General features: G+C 38.7%; 1 protein-coding gene across 1 annotated transcript in view; it reads left to right on the forward strand.

Annotated features, from left to right (window-relative positions):
* The window catches only part of IL1RAPL2 (interleukin 1 receptor accessory protein like 2), a gene marked incomplete at both ends in the record, with an annotated part of 1,067,560 nt that overhangs the window by 531,808 nt on the left and 519,388 nt on the right, over nt 1-16,364 (forward strand). Inside the window, one exon of the mRNA XM_082681729.1 lies at nt 3,911-4,184. Within this exon, the coding sequence (XP_082537855.1) occupies nt 3,911-4,184 (274 nt within the window). The remainder of the gene's footprint in view (nt 1-3,910; nt 4,185-16,364) is intronic.

The raw sequence follows: 16,364 nt of genomic DNA on the forward strand, positions 1-16,364 counted from the left end.
AGTTTGCAGGTAGGCTTCCTCTGTGGGCTACTCAGTTCCATTATGTCCCCAACCTGGCCATAGCGTGCTCCCTTGTCACCTGCATCACAGATCTATTCATTCACCTATTTGCCAAATATATCTGGAGTGTCAAAGTGCATAGGGCTCTGAACGTGTGGCATGTATTACAAACTCCTTCTCATGACAGAAATGTGAGTTTTACTGGTGACTTCTGATGGCACCATCTTTGATCCCTGGAATGGCCCTTGGCAAATTGAGTTTTATGTGAGCCTTCTCCTCTTCCTGCCTTTTTGTGACCCTCTCATGCTTTCTCTCTTTTTTTTAACATCTTTATTGGAGTATAATTGCTTTACAATGGTGTGTTAGTTTCTGCTTTATAACAAAGTGAATCAGTTATACATATACATATGTTCCCATATCTCTTTCCCTTTGCTTTCTCTTAACCTTCCCTCTTAACCTCAAGGTTTCAATCCCATCATGTTCCCTTGCCACCTGAGTTTCCAGGCCTCTTACCTCAGTAGGCCCTTTTTAGTTGTTTCATCAGTCCCAAGTCTAAAGATAAATGCACCACATTGTAGTACTTCATCCCATCTTGCCTCTCTCTCTGTTAGTTTTCCTAGGAATAGCAATCCATTAAAAACAAATCATACCACCTTGCTGGAATCTAGTAGTGGTCCTATACTCTCTAGATATAAGGCTACAAGGCCTTTACTCATGGGAATGGATTTCCCATGAGTAAAGTTCAGCATGGGAAAATATTCGGTGTCAGATGGGCCTTCATGGATCATACACTTTGTCTACTTTTTTTGGGAAAATCGCCTGAGGTCTCTTGAGATATGTTATATTGTAACCTGTATTGTGAGTACAGTCGCCCCCAACCCTGCCCGTATTCGCAGGTTCTACATCCTTGGATTCAACCAACCGTGGATGGAAAATATTTTTTAAATTTGCAGAAAGTTCCACAAAGAAAAACTTGAATTTGCTGCACACTGGCAACTTTTACATTGATTTACAACTACATCACATTTACATTGTATTAGCTATTATAAGTAATCTAGAGATGATTTGAAGTATATCAGAAGGTATATGTAGGTTATATGCTACTACTAAGTCATTTTATATAAGGCACTTGAGCATTCACAGGTGTTAATATCCATGGGGGTCCTGAAACCAATCCCCTGCAGATACTGAGGTATGACTATACTAAGAGAAAAGAATAAAGGAATAACGTTTGGAATTTGTTGTCCTTATTATTGAATATCTATTCTCTGTCTATTGACTATAACTAAAGATTCCCTCTCTGCTACCTAAAGCAAGGGAACAGAAGAAAAGGAACCATAAATTTATTAAGTCAAATACATTTTGCTCAGCTAGTATTTAGAAGGAAATGAATTCTCAGTGTACTCGCAAGGTCCGTATGACAAAGCTAGTTGTAATGGCAGTTAAATGTCTTCAACTGCCTTTGAACATGATGGTTGTGTCTCAGGAGCAGATTTTTGATTATTTTCTATACCAGCCATGTCCTGTCACTAATGGGACAAACCAGCCTGTTAAACATTGTACAGGTGTAGATTATGCAACAGATTGTTTAGAGGAAGTAACTAAAGGGATTTAGTGTGCAAATGAAAAAAAATTCCAGATTTTTTTTTCTAACAAGTAGGTAGTTATAGAGGTTTGAAACTACTTCACCAAGACAAATTTGTTAATTCAGAAACACTTGCTGTGCATCTTAGGGTTGGAGAAAACAAAAACTGGAATATTAAGGAGTTTAAAAAAAATTTATCCCCATATTTTCTTTCTATTAACAAACTTTTAAAATAAAGCTATGAGAAAAAATATATTCTCAAAAAAAAACAGTTTCCTCTCAGTTGTGTTAATGCATGGGAACAGTATCACAAATAATCCTTAAAAAGGAATAATATAAAATTAATTTAAAGATGATAAAACAATAAATATTAAAATTGCATTTAATACAGAGATGTATCATCAGTAATTTACCATGACCCAGAAAGTTTAACGAATGCAGATTTCCCCCTCTCTGTTCTTGACAGTTGTGAGAATGACAAATGACAGGTAAACAACTGATACTTGGGAGTGAATAAAAAAGCCCCCCAAGAGATAGCCAGATATCAGTACGTACTTAGTCCAATTCAGTTGTACCTTCTTGACTTCAGCAGTGCACAATGGTCATCAAAATTCATAGTGATGAATCTGGTGCCCTGTGAGTACTCAAAGTTCAAATGCCCTTCATTATAAATTTAGGATGAGTTATTTATTTGGTTATTGATTTATTTCTAATGAATACTTCACATACTATAAGAGGATTTGAGGCAACTTATAATAAAAGCTCCTATGCAGCAAGGCAGTGAAAAATGAAGTCACAAAGAGACATCAGAAACCACAGAGTTCAAAAACTTTCTTGGGCCATAGACCCCTTTGAAGATCTGATAAAGAGCTGTGGAACATCTCTTCAGAAAAGTATAGCTATGCAAATAGGCACAACCTTGAAGTCTATCCAGGCACTCTGCCCCTGGGTGTCCTTGAACCCCAGGTCAAGAACCCCTTATGTAGAGAAAGCAAAATCCTGAGGTAAGATAGTTATTTCACTTGAGCATTGCATTTAGCTCTGAGCTTCCTGTCAACTGAGGTTAAAAGATAAACACACTGGGTTGCAGAGTTCTCAACATCTAAAAAAGGAAGCAGATCAGTTCACAAAATGATAAGCGAAACATATAATTTTAAAATGACAGTGTTTATAGAGTTTATGAAAGGATTATTTTATAAAGGGTAATCAAGTAATATAATGTAGCACAATTTGATGAAATTCTTTGAAAATCAGCAATTGGAGGTAGAATAACTATGCTAATTGTATTGATTAGCATATAAAATTAGCATATAAAATTAGCCACAGTGTCTCATTTCCAACCCTTCTGGAAAAGAGAGAATTTATTGTATATGTCTTTCTTTAATGGTAGATTTACCCACCTAATATTATTTGATTAAACCTGACATTAATATAATATATTCCCATGAGCGTACACCAGCTGAGCAGCAAGGGAGATCTAAGGGTATAAAAAGAAACTGAAGTGTGATTAAATATCTGCTATTAGTAGGTCATACCATGGAAAACTGGCATGTAGATAATGGCAAATAATCATTTTAGGTATCCACTGCTTCCAACCCAGGCATCTACTTTCTCAAAGGCAAATAAATAAAACAATGGTTCCTGTCACAATTACAGGCAGAGGCAGTATAGGATAGTGGTTAAGAACAGAGTCTTGGGAATCAGAGACTGGTTTTCCACCACTTATTAGCTCTGTGTCCATAGGCAAAGTTGCTGAACTTTTCTGAGTCTCAGTTTTCTCACCTATAACATAAGAATAATAAAAGGGTCAATCTCAGGACTGCTCCTAGGCTCTATATGGGTCCTAAGGAAATCTTTGTTTTGTGGGGCTCCTGTCTATATAAACAATTTGAGTCGCCAAAAATCAACATGTCAGTGTCATTGTAGCCATCCAATCTCACAAAATTCTATTAAGCGGATGCCTCGTGATTGGCAGGAGTGATCCACTGGAATTGATATCTATCTGTGGGGCCCCAGGAAAACCCCATAGGTGTGAGTGCTGGAACTCCTTGGAAGATCTAGTCAACCCAAAGTTTACTGCAGAGGACTGGAAATACCCCAAAGGCACAGGGCTAGGGCAGGAATCCTGCTTGCCCAGGTCTAAGGAGGATACTGATCTATCTCATAGGATCACTGGGAAGACTGAATGAGGTAATCTATGTAAAGCATGTGACTCAGTGTCTAGCTCATAGCAAGTCCTCAGTACGTGTTGGCAATAATTGTTGCTCTTCTCATTATTGTCAACAATGCTCACTGCATCTCATGCCCAATCTGGTTTTCTTTCAGTGGATGGCTGCATTGACTGGTCAGTGGATCTCAAGACATATATGGCTTTGGCAGGTGAACCAGTCCGAGTGAAATGTGCCCTTTTCTACAGTTACATTCGTACCAACTATAGCATGGCCCAGAGCACTGGGCTCAGGCTGATGTGGTACAAAAACAAAGGTGATTTGGAAGAGCCCATCATCTTTTCAGAGGTCAGGATGAGCAAAGAGGAAGATTCAATATGGTTTCACTCAGCTGAGGCGCAAGACAGTGGATTCTACACTTGTGTTTTAAGGTAAGTGCTGTGTGAAAACTGCTCAATGTCACGGGTGGTAGTCTTGCTTTGGGACTGGAGTGTGTATGGGTGTGCCTCATGTTTTACAGTGGATATATTCTTGAAAGGCTGCAGTGCATGTGGAGCTTCAATAAATTCAATTCTAATTATTTATGGGAACAATATAGCAAGTTCTTATCACATTTTCATAAGATTCCCATTTACTATGTATTCTCATTTAATTCAGAAAATTTTGTGATTCATTTATTTCCCAACTCCACCCCTGCCCCAGGGTCTTATATAGATGGTCCCTGACTTAATTATGGTTGGACTTAGAATTTTGCAACTTTACAATGGTGCAAAAGTGACACACATTCAGTAGAAACCTCACTTTGGATTTTGAACTTTTTCCAGGCTAGCAATATGCGGTATGATATTATCTCATAATGCTGGGCAGTGGCAGGCAGTAAGCTGCAGCTCCCAGTCAGCCAAGTGATCATGAGGTAAACAACTGATACACTTAAAATCACTCTGTCCCCATACAACCATTCCATTTCTCACTTTTAGTACAGTATTCAATCAATTACATGAAATATGCATACTTCATTATAAAATAGACTTTGAATTAGATAATTTTGCCCAACTGCAGGCTAATGTAAGTGTTCTGACCACATTTAAGGTAGGCTAGGCTAAGCTATGATGTTCGGTAGGTTAAGTGTATTAAATGCATTTTTGACTTAAGATATTTTCAGCTTACTATGGGTTTATCGGGACATAACCCCAATTTTTAGTACAGGAAGATCTGTATTAAAAATTGTTTTTGCATATCTGGCTATGAAAATGACCTAAAGTATCATTTAGGTCAGGGTCTTTCCTTTCTTATTGATGGAAAATAGCTTCAAATGCTTCTGGTGAAATTCTTCATGGGATTTACAATGTGAATTTGAGGCTACTGTATCTAAATATTCAACATGGGACCCTATAAGCACATGGTCATCCTGTGTTCCTATATACTATTCTGGGAAGATACCACAGACACAGTTCCTACTTGCAAGAAGTTTACAGTGAAAAGCAGTCTGTTTTATCCCCAGTGATTCCACAGTATGTCCTTCCTCCCCCCTCCATCCCAGTGTCAGGATCTCAAATCTCAGATAGAGACTGCATTAGGTGTTGAAGTAAGTAGCTGAGGTGACCTTTAAACCACTCTTCAATACTGCCATTTTAGAAGTGTCTGATCTTGCTCACCAGGGACCTGCACTCTACTGTTTGATTTTACCTTCTTGGAAATGCAGACCCTTCCATTTTTGTTTCCTGTGGACTTTGTCTGATGCCAAAGCTATGTCACCTCTTCATCAAGAGCACTTGGAAGCCCCTGGTGTGGCCTCATTGTTCAAAAGGGCAGGAGAACAAGGTGGTATATAAATAGAGAACCTTCTTGATGCTCTAAGAATCACTTTTGTATGTATATTGGGAGGAAGTGTTGGGGGAGCAAGTTTAGTCTCTTTGCGGTGGGCAAAAGCCCCAGGATATTGGCAAAAATAGCAATCATTCTGATCACACCCTTAGCAATAATCAGTATTTTCACCTCCTTGGACAGCTCTTGGCAGAAATGAGAAGTGGGTGTAATTCGGTTCCACTGTCTGACACTCTGTTCTTTACAGTGCTGCTACTCTCTCCCTGCTTACACCCTCTTCATTCCCACCTTCACTAAATCCTGCCAATATAAAATATATCTCTTTTCCTCCCCCTATTCCATTTGCTCTGTTTGTTTTGTTTTCACAAATTTAAAATTTTATTTGTAGAGCATCAGCCTACTATATACAGGTGCTATACTTATAATGAATTATTGAATTAATTACTGCTTACTTCCCCTGCCCTGCTTATTTCCCCAGTCTGGCTATCTCTCCTTTCTTCCTTCCTCTCCTCTCACCCATTCCCCTACCCTGAGAAATGCTAACAATATAGTGTGTATCCTTGCATACCTTCCCCTTATTCTTTTAATTATACAAGCATATCTACATGCGGATTTCTCCTCACTGTTTTACAAAATAAAAAGAGAGTTACATATTTCCATGCATTTTCTCTCCTTATTAAAAATACATAGTGGAAATATTTACAAGTCAATTGATAGAGAGCTCACTCATCCTTTTAAGTACATAATATTCGGTGTTGTTTAATAGTCTATGATACCACAATTTAGTCAATCATTTCATTATTGATGTGCATATACTTTGTTTCCAGTGCTTTTGTCCCTATAAAAAGTGCTGCAATTAAAACTCCCAATTTGCTTTTAAATACACTTCTAAATTTTAGAACAGTTTTAGATTTACAGAATTATTGCAAAGATAGTACAGAAAGTTCCTGTATGCCCTACACCCATATTCCCCTAGTATTAACATTTTCCATGACTGTGATACACTTGTTACAACTAATGAACCAATAGTGATACATCATTATTAACTAAAGTCCACATTTTATTCAGCCTTCCTCAGATTTTCCTTAATGCCCTTTTTCTGTTCCAGGATTCCATCTGGGATACCCCACCTTGCATTTGATCTTCGTGTCTCCTTAAGCTCCTTTTGGCCGTGGTGGTTTCTCAGACTCTCCTTGTTTCTGATGACCTTGACAGTTTGAGTAGTACTATTCAGATATTTTGTAGAATGTCCCTCAATTGAGATTTATTTTTTTCATGTTTATACTGGGGTTATGTGTTTTGGGGAGAAAGAACACAGAGATACAATACTATTTTCATCACATCATAACAAGGATGTGGAGTATCAGTATGCTTTTCCATTGTTGATATTGATCAGCTGGCTCAAGATAGTATTTGTCTTTCTCCACTATAAAGTTGTTCTTTCTTCACTCCCTTTTCAAATTGCCCTCTTTGGAAGAAAGTAGTTATTCACAGTCCATACATAAGGAGTGGTAATTATGCTCCACTTCATTAAGACCAAAGTATCTACATAAAATTATTTAGAATTCTTCTGCATGAGATATTTGGTTTTTTCTCCCATTTATTTATTTATTCAATCATTTATTTATATCACAATGGACTCATGGATATTTATATTATACATTGGGTAATAATCCAATGCAATTGTATTTTCTGGGTCAAATTTATCCACCTTTGACCACTGGGAGCTCTTTCAGTTGGTACATCTGTTCCTCTGACATAATCTCCTCATTGTTTTATGTTGTTGTCTGTTTGTTTGTTTAGTATTTTCTTATATTTCAGCACTCTAAGATGTTCCAGGCTTATCTTTTTATTTTTATTTTTTTGCGGTAAAGGGGCCTCTCACTGTTGTGGTCTCTCCCGTTGCGGAGCAACAGGCTCCGGACGCGCAGGCTCAGCGGCCATGGCTCACGGGCCCAGCTGCTCCGCGGCTTGTGGAATCTTCCCGGACCGGGGCACGAACCCGTGTCCCCTGCATCGGCAGGCAGACTCTCAACAACTGCGCCACCAGGGAAGCCCCAGGCTTATCTTATATATTCCCTGCCCCCAGTCCTAGAGTCAGCCATTTTCCCAAGGACCCTTGATTCCTTTTAATGAAGAATGATATTAGACACCAAGATTTGGGTGCTAGGTGTGCTCTTTGCTACTGGGGAATTGTTGCTTCTAGGCCCGCTCAGCTGACAGCCTATTGTGCTTTTAAACAAGGCCTTGTAATACCTCATACACAAGGGGGATTTCCCAATGCCCCTGAAATCCTTTCCTATAGGTGGCCCCCTCTTTCAAGTATATATTAGATTGACCTTACTTGTATTTTTTGTAGATATCATCTAAGTCAGTAATTCTCACCTCACATCTAGATCAGTAGAAGAGAAAAGAGTGGTATTCCACTGAGCAGAGACTTAGATGCAAGCATAGGTGGCGACCTCTTTTATTCGTGCAGCAGGTCTTAGGGAACGATTGGGACTGATGGGGTGGGGGAAATTTTGAATATTATCCCTCATGTGTGTCTTGGTAAGGAGAAAAAATATTTGGGAATCACTGTTCTAAAGGATGCAACCGTCTTTTGTCAACTCAGAGATATAGAAATCTCTTTCAGAATGGCAAGAGAGTGACATCTATAGTGAAAAAGGCTCTGAATTTGGCAATGTCTATGTCACCTAAAATCCCAAATTTGATACTATTTTAAGGTAATTATGGAATGATTTTTCTATGCTTTATCGACCTCATTAAAAGTTACTCTATGGATTTCAGTGTGGTTAAAAATGCAGTTATGAAATATTTAGTAATATGCTCCACCCATTTAAGTCACAGCAAGAAAGGTTTACTGTTTGTGACCTTTCAGTAGCCAGTTACTCATTTTTGTGTTTTTCTTTGGCCAGTTTCAAGAGTGATTACTTGAATTTCTCAGCATGTCGGTGGGTTAGTGATAGAGGAATGGTGGAGAAGTGAGTCATATTTTGAGAGCTGTGCCAATCCAAGAATTACTGTCTACTCCCCGTTCCGCTCAAATCTTTTCAGTTGAGGCACTTAGTAGAATAAAAATGATGAGAGTAATCTTATCTGACAAAATCCCCCATATCACTTTCCCAACAACTTGGAACAAGGGGTGACTTAAGCTGTGGATGAAGATAGATGTATTCCTATAATCCTGAATTGAATTCACAGATTTTGAAAAGAGTGATTAAATATAATTGAATATCTGCAGAAACCTGTGTGTTTGGGGATGACGATGGCCAAGTGCAGAGAATCAGTCATAAGTTCAAAACTATCATGACTATTTACCTCTCCAATGAAGTAAATGGAATAAGGAACCCTCTTCTTAAACAGGAAGATAACCCAACTATTTTTGGTCTTTAGTAATCATTGAAATAAACGAGGTTCTCAAAATCTGACTGCCTTACAAACTCATTCTAAAGGGTTCTTTAATGCATTTACACAGTTCTGAGGCATGACATTTGCTTTGCTATTCATCACATTTGAGTGATTATTACTCTAGCAAAACAACATTACCAGAAGAATTGAGGGGAGTTGGAGATATTCAAAACAAGAAATGTAGTATGTATCAATAGCTAATTTTTGAATCTGTACAATGAGTACATGAGGATTCATTACATTTTTTTTATTTTTGAATATATTTGAAATGTTCATAATTAAAAAGAATAAGAAATAAGTATAAGTATACTGTAATTTTGCCTGATTTTGATGGCTCTTAAATGATCCTGACTTAAAAGTGCCTATGTAGCATATATTAAACAAGTCTTATATTTCAGTCAACAGTCATGGGACTTGCTTTATGCCATATTGCAAGGAAACTTTTTACATGATCAGCACATTTAGCACAGTTGATCATCCCTTCTTTTTGATATGTCCTTTACCTGAGTTCCAGAGAATCACACCCTCTTAGTTTTCCTCTTATTTCATCAGTTATCCTTTCTGAAGTTCCTTTGCTGACCCCTCATATTCCCCCTGACCTCTTAATGTTAGAGGGCCCTTAGGGCTTGGTCCTTAGGTTTTTTCATCTCTACCCATGCTCCCTCCCTCCATAACCTGTTTATACAGTCTTATAGTTTTATATACCATCTGCACACTGGTAACTTCAACATGTATACCTTCCAGCCCAGATCTCTCTGAAGTCTTTTTTATCCAACAGACTTTTCAGCATCTCCACTTGTGTCAAAACCAATATTCCAAAACTGAACTCCTGATCTTCCTCCTATCTTATCATTGGTTCCTAGAAAGTAAACCCTGGGGCAAAAAGCTAATATGTATTAGGGAGTGTAATCCCAGAAAAACAGGAGTGAAGGAAAAGGAAAGTGAGGCAGGGAGAAGGAAAGGTATTGTGACAAACGATCCAGGAGAAGAAATGGGGAACAGTTTATTTCTCAGCTCCCATCTCCCATTGTTCAAGGGGTTATTCCACAGGGTCTTAACCACCTTGAATTTTGCGGATTGCATAATCCGTGCCTTCCATACCACTGCTGGCCCAAGCCAAGGTCTCTTATCTCTCTTGTTACAATAAACTCCTAATTCGTTTCTCTGCTTTCGCACGTCTCCCTTCAATCTATTATTTTTTATTTTTATTTTTTTGCGGTACGCGGGCCTCTCACTGTTGTGGCCTCTCCCGTTGCGGAGCAACAGGCTCCGGACGCGCAGGCTCAGCGGCCATGGCTCACGGGTCCAGCCGCTCCGCGGCATGTGGGATCCTCCCGGACCGGGACACGAAGCTGTGTCCCCTGCATCGGCAGGCGGACTCTCAACCACTGCACCACCAGGGAAGCCCCAGAGTGGTCTTTTGAAAACGTAAGTCACCTACGTCTGTGTTCTGTTCTGCTCAAGACCTCCTGATGGCTTCTCATTTCATTTGGAATAAAAGCCAAGTCCTTACTATGGCCCTGGAGGTGATCTAGTCCCTGGTACCATTCTAACTACTACTTTCCCATTCTTATCTCTTTGGCTTACTCTACTCCAGCCACTCTGACCTCCTTGCTGTTTCTCAAACATGTCAAGTATACTCCATCCTTAGGGTTTTTTCACTGGCTCTTCCCTCTGTCTAGAATGTTTTCCTCTTCTATACTCACATGACCAACTCCCTCATTTCTTTCAATTGTATAATTTCTTCTATTCTAATCTTATCAGTGGGCCTTCCTTGACTACCTTATTTGTAATATTAAGGTTCTCTTTCACTCAGTCCCCATCTTCTGTACTGATACTTGCCTTCCTCTATTTTTTCTGTTTCCATAGCAATTATCACCTTTTATTATATATATAATATATATAACTTATGTATTATATTTATTGTTTTTATTTGTCTATTTCCCCATGCTAGAATGTAATGTTCTTAAGGACAGAGATCTTTGCCTTTTTGTTGTTGTTGTTCACTAATACATCTCAAGGGCCTAGAATAGTGTGTGGCACATAGTAGACACTCAATAAATAAATAATGAATGAATGAGCTATTTTCCAGTTAAAGTCAGGTAGCTGCCTGACAGATATAAATTATTTTTACCGTTTAAGAATATAGGACAAAGTATTGCCAGAGCTTCTGATTTTTTAAAGAAAAACTTTAAATCTGAATATTTATGTGAAATTTCTCAAATTTAAAAATTTTCAGGGCTCTCCTCCCAAAAAAGTCCCTACTCAGATTCAACCAGTGGATTCACAGTTGGCAAACTCTGAACTACTAAATTCTAACTCTAACATTAACCTAGGGAGTGATGGTATATTATAATTGTGTGACCTGTGCCTTGCTTTCCTAACCTGGAAAATGAAGATTAATTTGTTTACTCAGCTTAAGATACATTGAACACTTGTTTTAGGTGTTTCGTATGTAGCATTAAACAAAACAGATTAAAGTTCCTATTCTGGAAATTACCTTCTAGAGTGGGGGAAACATACAAATAACAAATTCACAAGACTACATTGGGTAATGTGTATGATGAGAATAAAAAAAAAAAAAAGAAGGGTCATGTTGCAGGAGTAACTGGGAGGCCATTTTTGGTTAAGTGGTCTAGAGGGCCTCCCAGAGAAAGGGACTTATCAGCTGAGACATGCATGAAAGGAAGGAACCAGCCTTGTGAAGATCTATAGGAACAGTGTTCCAGTCAGAGTGAACAGCAAGTGCAAAGGTCATGAAACAGGAACAGGCTTTTTATATTCAAGGAAGCTAAAGAAGGCCAGTCTGGATGGAGTGCAGTGAGCTGGAGGAAAATGGTACTGGATGAGGCTGGAGAGGCAGGCAGAGGCTAGATCCTTTTGCATATTGTGGTCTAGGATAAAAATTGATTTTTATTAGTAATCAGGGGCAAAGGGAGTGTTGTATTTTGTCTGTTTGTTTTAGACTGGGGAGTAACATGATCAGATTTCCACTTTAAAAAGATCACTCTGGCTGCCCTGGTGGGAAGGGACTGTAGAGAGACAAAGAAGGAGACAAAGTTTGGACGGAATTGTGTTATTTGAACAGATATGTGATGGTAAGCTTGGATTGGGGTGGTAACTTGGAGATGGGGAGAAGTGAATGAGTTCTAGATATGCACTGAAGGATGAGCACCAGGACATACTGATGCACTGGATGTGAGAAATGGGAGAAATAGTTGAGTAAAGTATGACTCAAGTGTTTCTAACTTAAGCAGTTGAGTGAATCGTGGTGCTAGTAACTGAGATAAGAGAAGGCCTGGAGAGGAGCAAGGATAACAGTGTCTACCTCAGGGAATGCTGACAAGCACTTAGCACCAATGCTGACACAGAGTAAGCACTCAACACATTATCTCTTATTTCTACTTTTACTACAACTACTATTGTTACTACTATCTATGATTTTTAGCCCTTATTATATGGCAAACACTATGATAATCCTCAGTAACCCTATGAGGTAGGTCATATTATTGAAGGTGATAAAACTGATACTCATAGAGGTTAAAGAACTTGTCCCGTGATACACGGCTCGTAAATAATGGAGCTAAGACTTGAACCCAGGTCTACCTAGCTCATGCACATAATCAGTTTTCTCTACCGTCTTTTTGTTTATTACCTATGTTTACTATTCTTTGTAGGTACCCGTATCTGTATATCACAACAAATGAGATATGGTTAATTCCTGTTTGTAGAAAGTTCTGTGATTCCATCTGTTTTCAGGTTCCATGGTATACAGTATTGTCTGGAGATGAGGATGGAATCTACTGTTTAAAGGTGGACAACAGAAGACAGTGAAATAGAAATCCTAAATTCACGAAAAGTGAGGATCAAGTTAAAGCAGAAATTTCCAGAGTTAAAAAACCAGACTACTTGTCTTACAAAGTGTGAAACCCTTTGCAATCATTTATCAGTTTCCAAACATTATACAGAAGTGCTTAAAAGTTGTTCGCTACCAAAGAAAAGGGATGGAGGAACCTTGTTGGACGTATGTCCTTAATTGGCTTTCTTTTGTCCATTTACTCTCACTCCCAAACCTGCAAGGTGTAAGATTCACGATGAATCAATTAGAGAATCATATACATCAGTCTGTGACAAAGTACTGGAATGAATATAATCAGGTGTATAAATGCATGGCTATGTTTTTCAAGAACTTATTGCATGTAACTACTTCCCTCCATTTACCCTAAAGGTATTTCATAGAAGTAGAAAATTGAAGTGCATTCCTTCCTGAGTACAGTTTTATATTATTTTGTTTATTTTGAATAAAAGTGATATTTTTCAGCTGATATCATTTCAGGTACCTATTTTTCACTAAACAAATATTTACTGAGCACCTATTCTATAAAAGCTACCAAAAAAGGCAAAATCAAATGACAGGGCTCCTGCCTCCTAACAAATTTAAAGGGGAATTAGGACATATATACAAATTACAAGCAAACAAGTATAACTTAAGTAAAAGAGAGGATCTCATATGGCTCATCAGAGAATTGTATCCTAGGAAACAGTCCAGCAAATAAACATAATTTTAAAAGTTTGAATATTTAGGTATTTAATGTAGTCCTTTGAAAAACATCAAGGGGAAACCAGTCTGTATCCCCCACCCGGCAACATTTGAAATCATCTTTTCCCATTACTTTCATGCTCAATATTTATTACATGAGGCAGCTGCCCAGAAACCTCTCTCATCACTCCTCATTCTCATTCCCAACTAAAAAACTCACCCTGGAATGCATCCCCTGCAAGTTTTTCCTCTTTTTGTCCTTTTTCGTCTTCTGTCACTTCTTTTTTTTCCTTGCAAGTAGTTCTTGTTCCCCGTTCTAATATAATTTAATTAAACTAGCATTACTCCTTGCAGTTTTTCAGCTTTCTTCCCTACACCTATTCTGCACATTAAAAGCCCAGATACTGATCTGGCACACCAAGAATCTCCATAGAAGTTGCTGAATTTGGAGAGACCCCTGCAGCCAAAAAGAGGATTATTTCTGGAAGGCAGGGAGAAGGGGAAAACTGCCAATGCTAACTTCCTGTCTTTTATTCCATCACACATGAGAGGAAGTGAAAAGTGCTATAAGAAAGATGGAGATAAAGTAGTAGTAGACAGTAAGGAAAAATAGCTTTTGACTTATAGAATCATGGTGTTTGAGATGGTTCTTGATGATCTAAACAGGTGGCAATAGTAGAGGAATTACCAGGCAGATGAAGCAGTGTTCAAGAGCAAGGATTCAGTAAAACATGGGTTATGTCCAGAGGAAAACAGGGAGGTCAGTGTGGCTGGAACCTGCATTTATCAAGGCATTTTTTCTAAATATGAACATAACAATAACTAACCCTTGCTTTATAGAGGTTTCAGATATATTTTTGGAATGTGAGACTTTAACACATCGACCAATTCTTAGAAAATAAGATAAAGGGCAGAACTAATGAGCACCTTAACATGCAGTCAGATAATAATGCATGTTTTTAACAGGTGATGTTTCCATGGAGAAAATGGAATATTTAAAGGGAGTAAATTCCCTTCTATGACTCTACCCTTAATAACAAAGGAGATGCTGCTGACCTCAGCATTATCAGTCAGAACATGCACTCCAACTAGTTTTCTCAGGGATGGGAATGAATTCATATGGAGCCATCCCCACTCTCTTGCCACTCTGAAGAATGATCCACCTTGGCAAGATAGCTGGTTAAGGTTCAGTGGGTACAGTCTCTATGGCTATGAAACGGAGAAAAGCCAAGTAGGATGGTGATGTGTAGTTCCACTCCAGGGCCTTGATCTCAGTAAAACAAGACACAGATTAACATAAATCTACACACACTCATTTCCAGACTGGATCATACTCTTCAATATTAAGGCAATATAGAGATGCCATATGCATTTTTTATTTTTCAGCCCCATTACCCTGCCCCCTCCCAACACCCTTCTCTGACTCCCTGTAAAGGAGAGCAGTCCCTCTCGCCTTCCTCCCTCCCTCCCTCCCTTTCTTTCCTTTGGTCTATCTCTTCCATTTTAACTGGGTCTAAAACTTACCCCTGGACTACCCCCTCACACAGTTTCTACACGCATAGAGCAGGCTTTCCATACATGTGGGTTACTGACTTACTGGCTGTAGCCCTCAGATCATTAGGGTCTACGGATTTTTAATTTGGTCGCATGAAATCTTTTCTTTTCTAATATGTTAAATTTTACCAATAGAAACAGCAGGAAGGCACTTATTATGAGATGACAGTGCAAAGAATGATGCTGGGAACATCAGTATTTTATAGCATGGTGCAATGTCACAGAAAATTCTAAATTTTAAGGCATTTAGGGAAATTTCTTATTATGTAGTTTTGTTGTATTATATAAACACTCTGGCAAACTTTCGACTTTGATTCCACATGACATAAAACAAACATTGAAAAGCATTGTTGTTTCTAAATAAAATACGACTTATTTTTACTTTCCATTGTTTTAGAGACAGGTGTAGCCATGTTTGACTGCCCAGTGTGTGGACAGGTCATTTGAAAGAGAGTGGTCAACAGAAACACCTTCGCTATTCATTCCCTTTCACTACTTTGTCATTATCTCAAGCCCAGAGAGGTTCACTACCATTTTTCTAGATATAAAATCAATGACTTTGACCAAACTATTGGCACCTATGAAATTTCCATTCCCTTCACTTGCCCACTGAAGCTGGGTCTTTCTTCCAGCAACATCGTTTTTACAGCTGTCTTACTCTTGAGCTGCTCATCTATGCATGCAAGCACAAGGGCTCAAAGTCCAAGTCATATCACCTCTGTTGGATCTGTTGAGGATATTTAGTGGTAGAAGTGGAATTAACTTTATTAACTCCTTTCCTCTGGACGTACGGAGGGAAAAAAAAAACCTTTATATTGGGTGTGATACACAAAATCATTAAAATGTCAGTATCTTCCCTTAATCCTATCAAACCCAAATCCAAACAAACCGAATCATTTACTGAAAAAAAAAAAGTTATGAAAACAGTCTGTAACATAGAGATTTGTGTCTGGCGCCCCTTCTGGAACTACTCACCTTCCTTTCCAGTGCCCCCTCCTAGGCTCTTGTTGCAGTGCCCTTTGGTTTCCTTTCATTTGGGCCCAACTGGGCCCTCTGTGCAACCAGATGATTTTTTCTTTCCCCTTCCCCATTCCCCACTTATGGAAGTTATTCCTAAACGTGCCATTGTCCAGAAGCCCCCACCCTGACCTTTCCTTACTCACTCTCAGATCCCTAGTCTAAGGGACACACAGGCAGGAGCCCTCTTGGTTTCTCATCCCTTCGCGTCAGAGATCAGTGTCTGCTCTCTTCTCGTCCTGTCCCAAAGGAAGAGGTGGCCTTT

The sequence above is a fragment of the Grampus griseus genome (assembly GCF_964374135.1).
Source record: "Grampus griseus genome assembly, chromosome: X".
In the NCBI taxonomy this organism is placed as follows: Eukaryota; Metazoa; Chordata; class Mammalia; order Artiodactyla; family Delphinidae; genus Grampus; species Grampus griseus.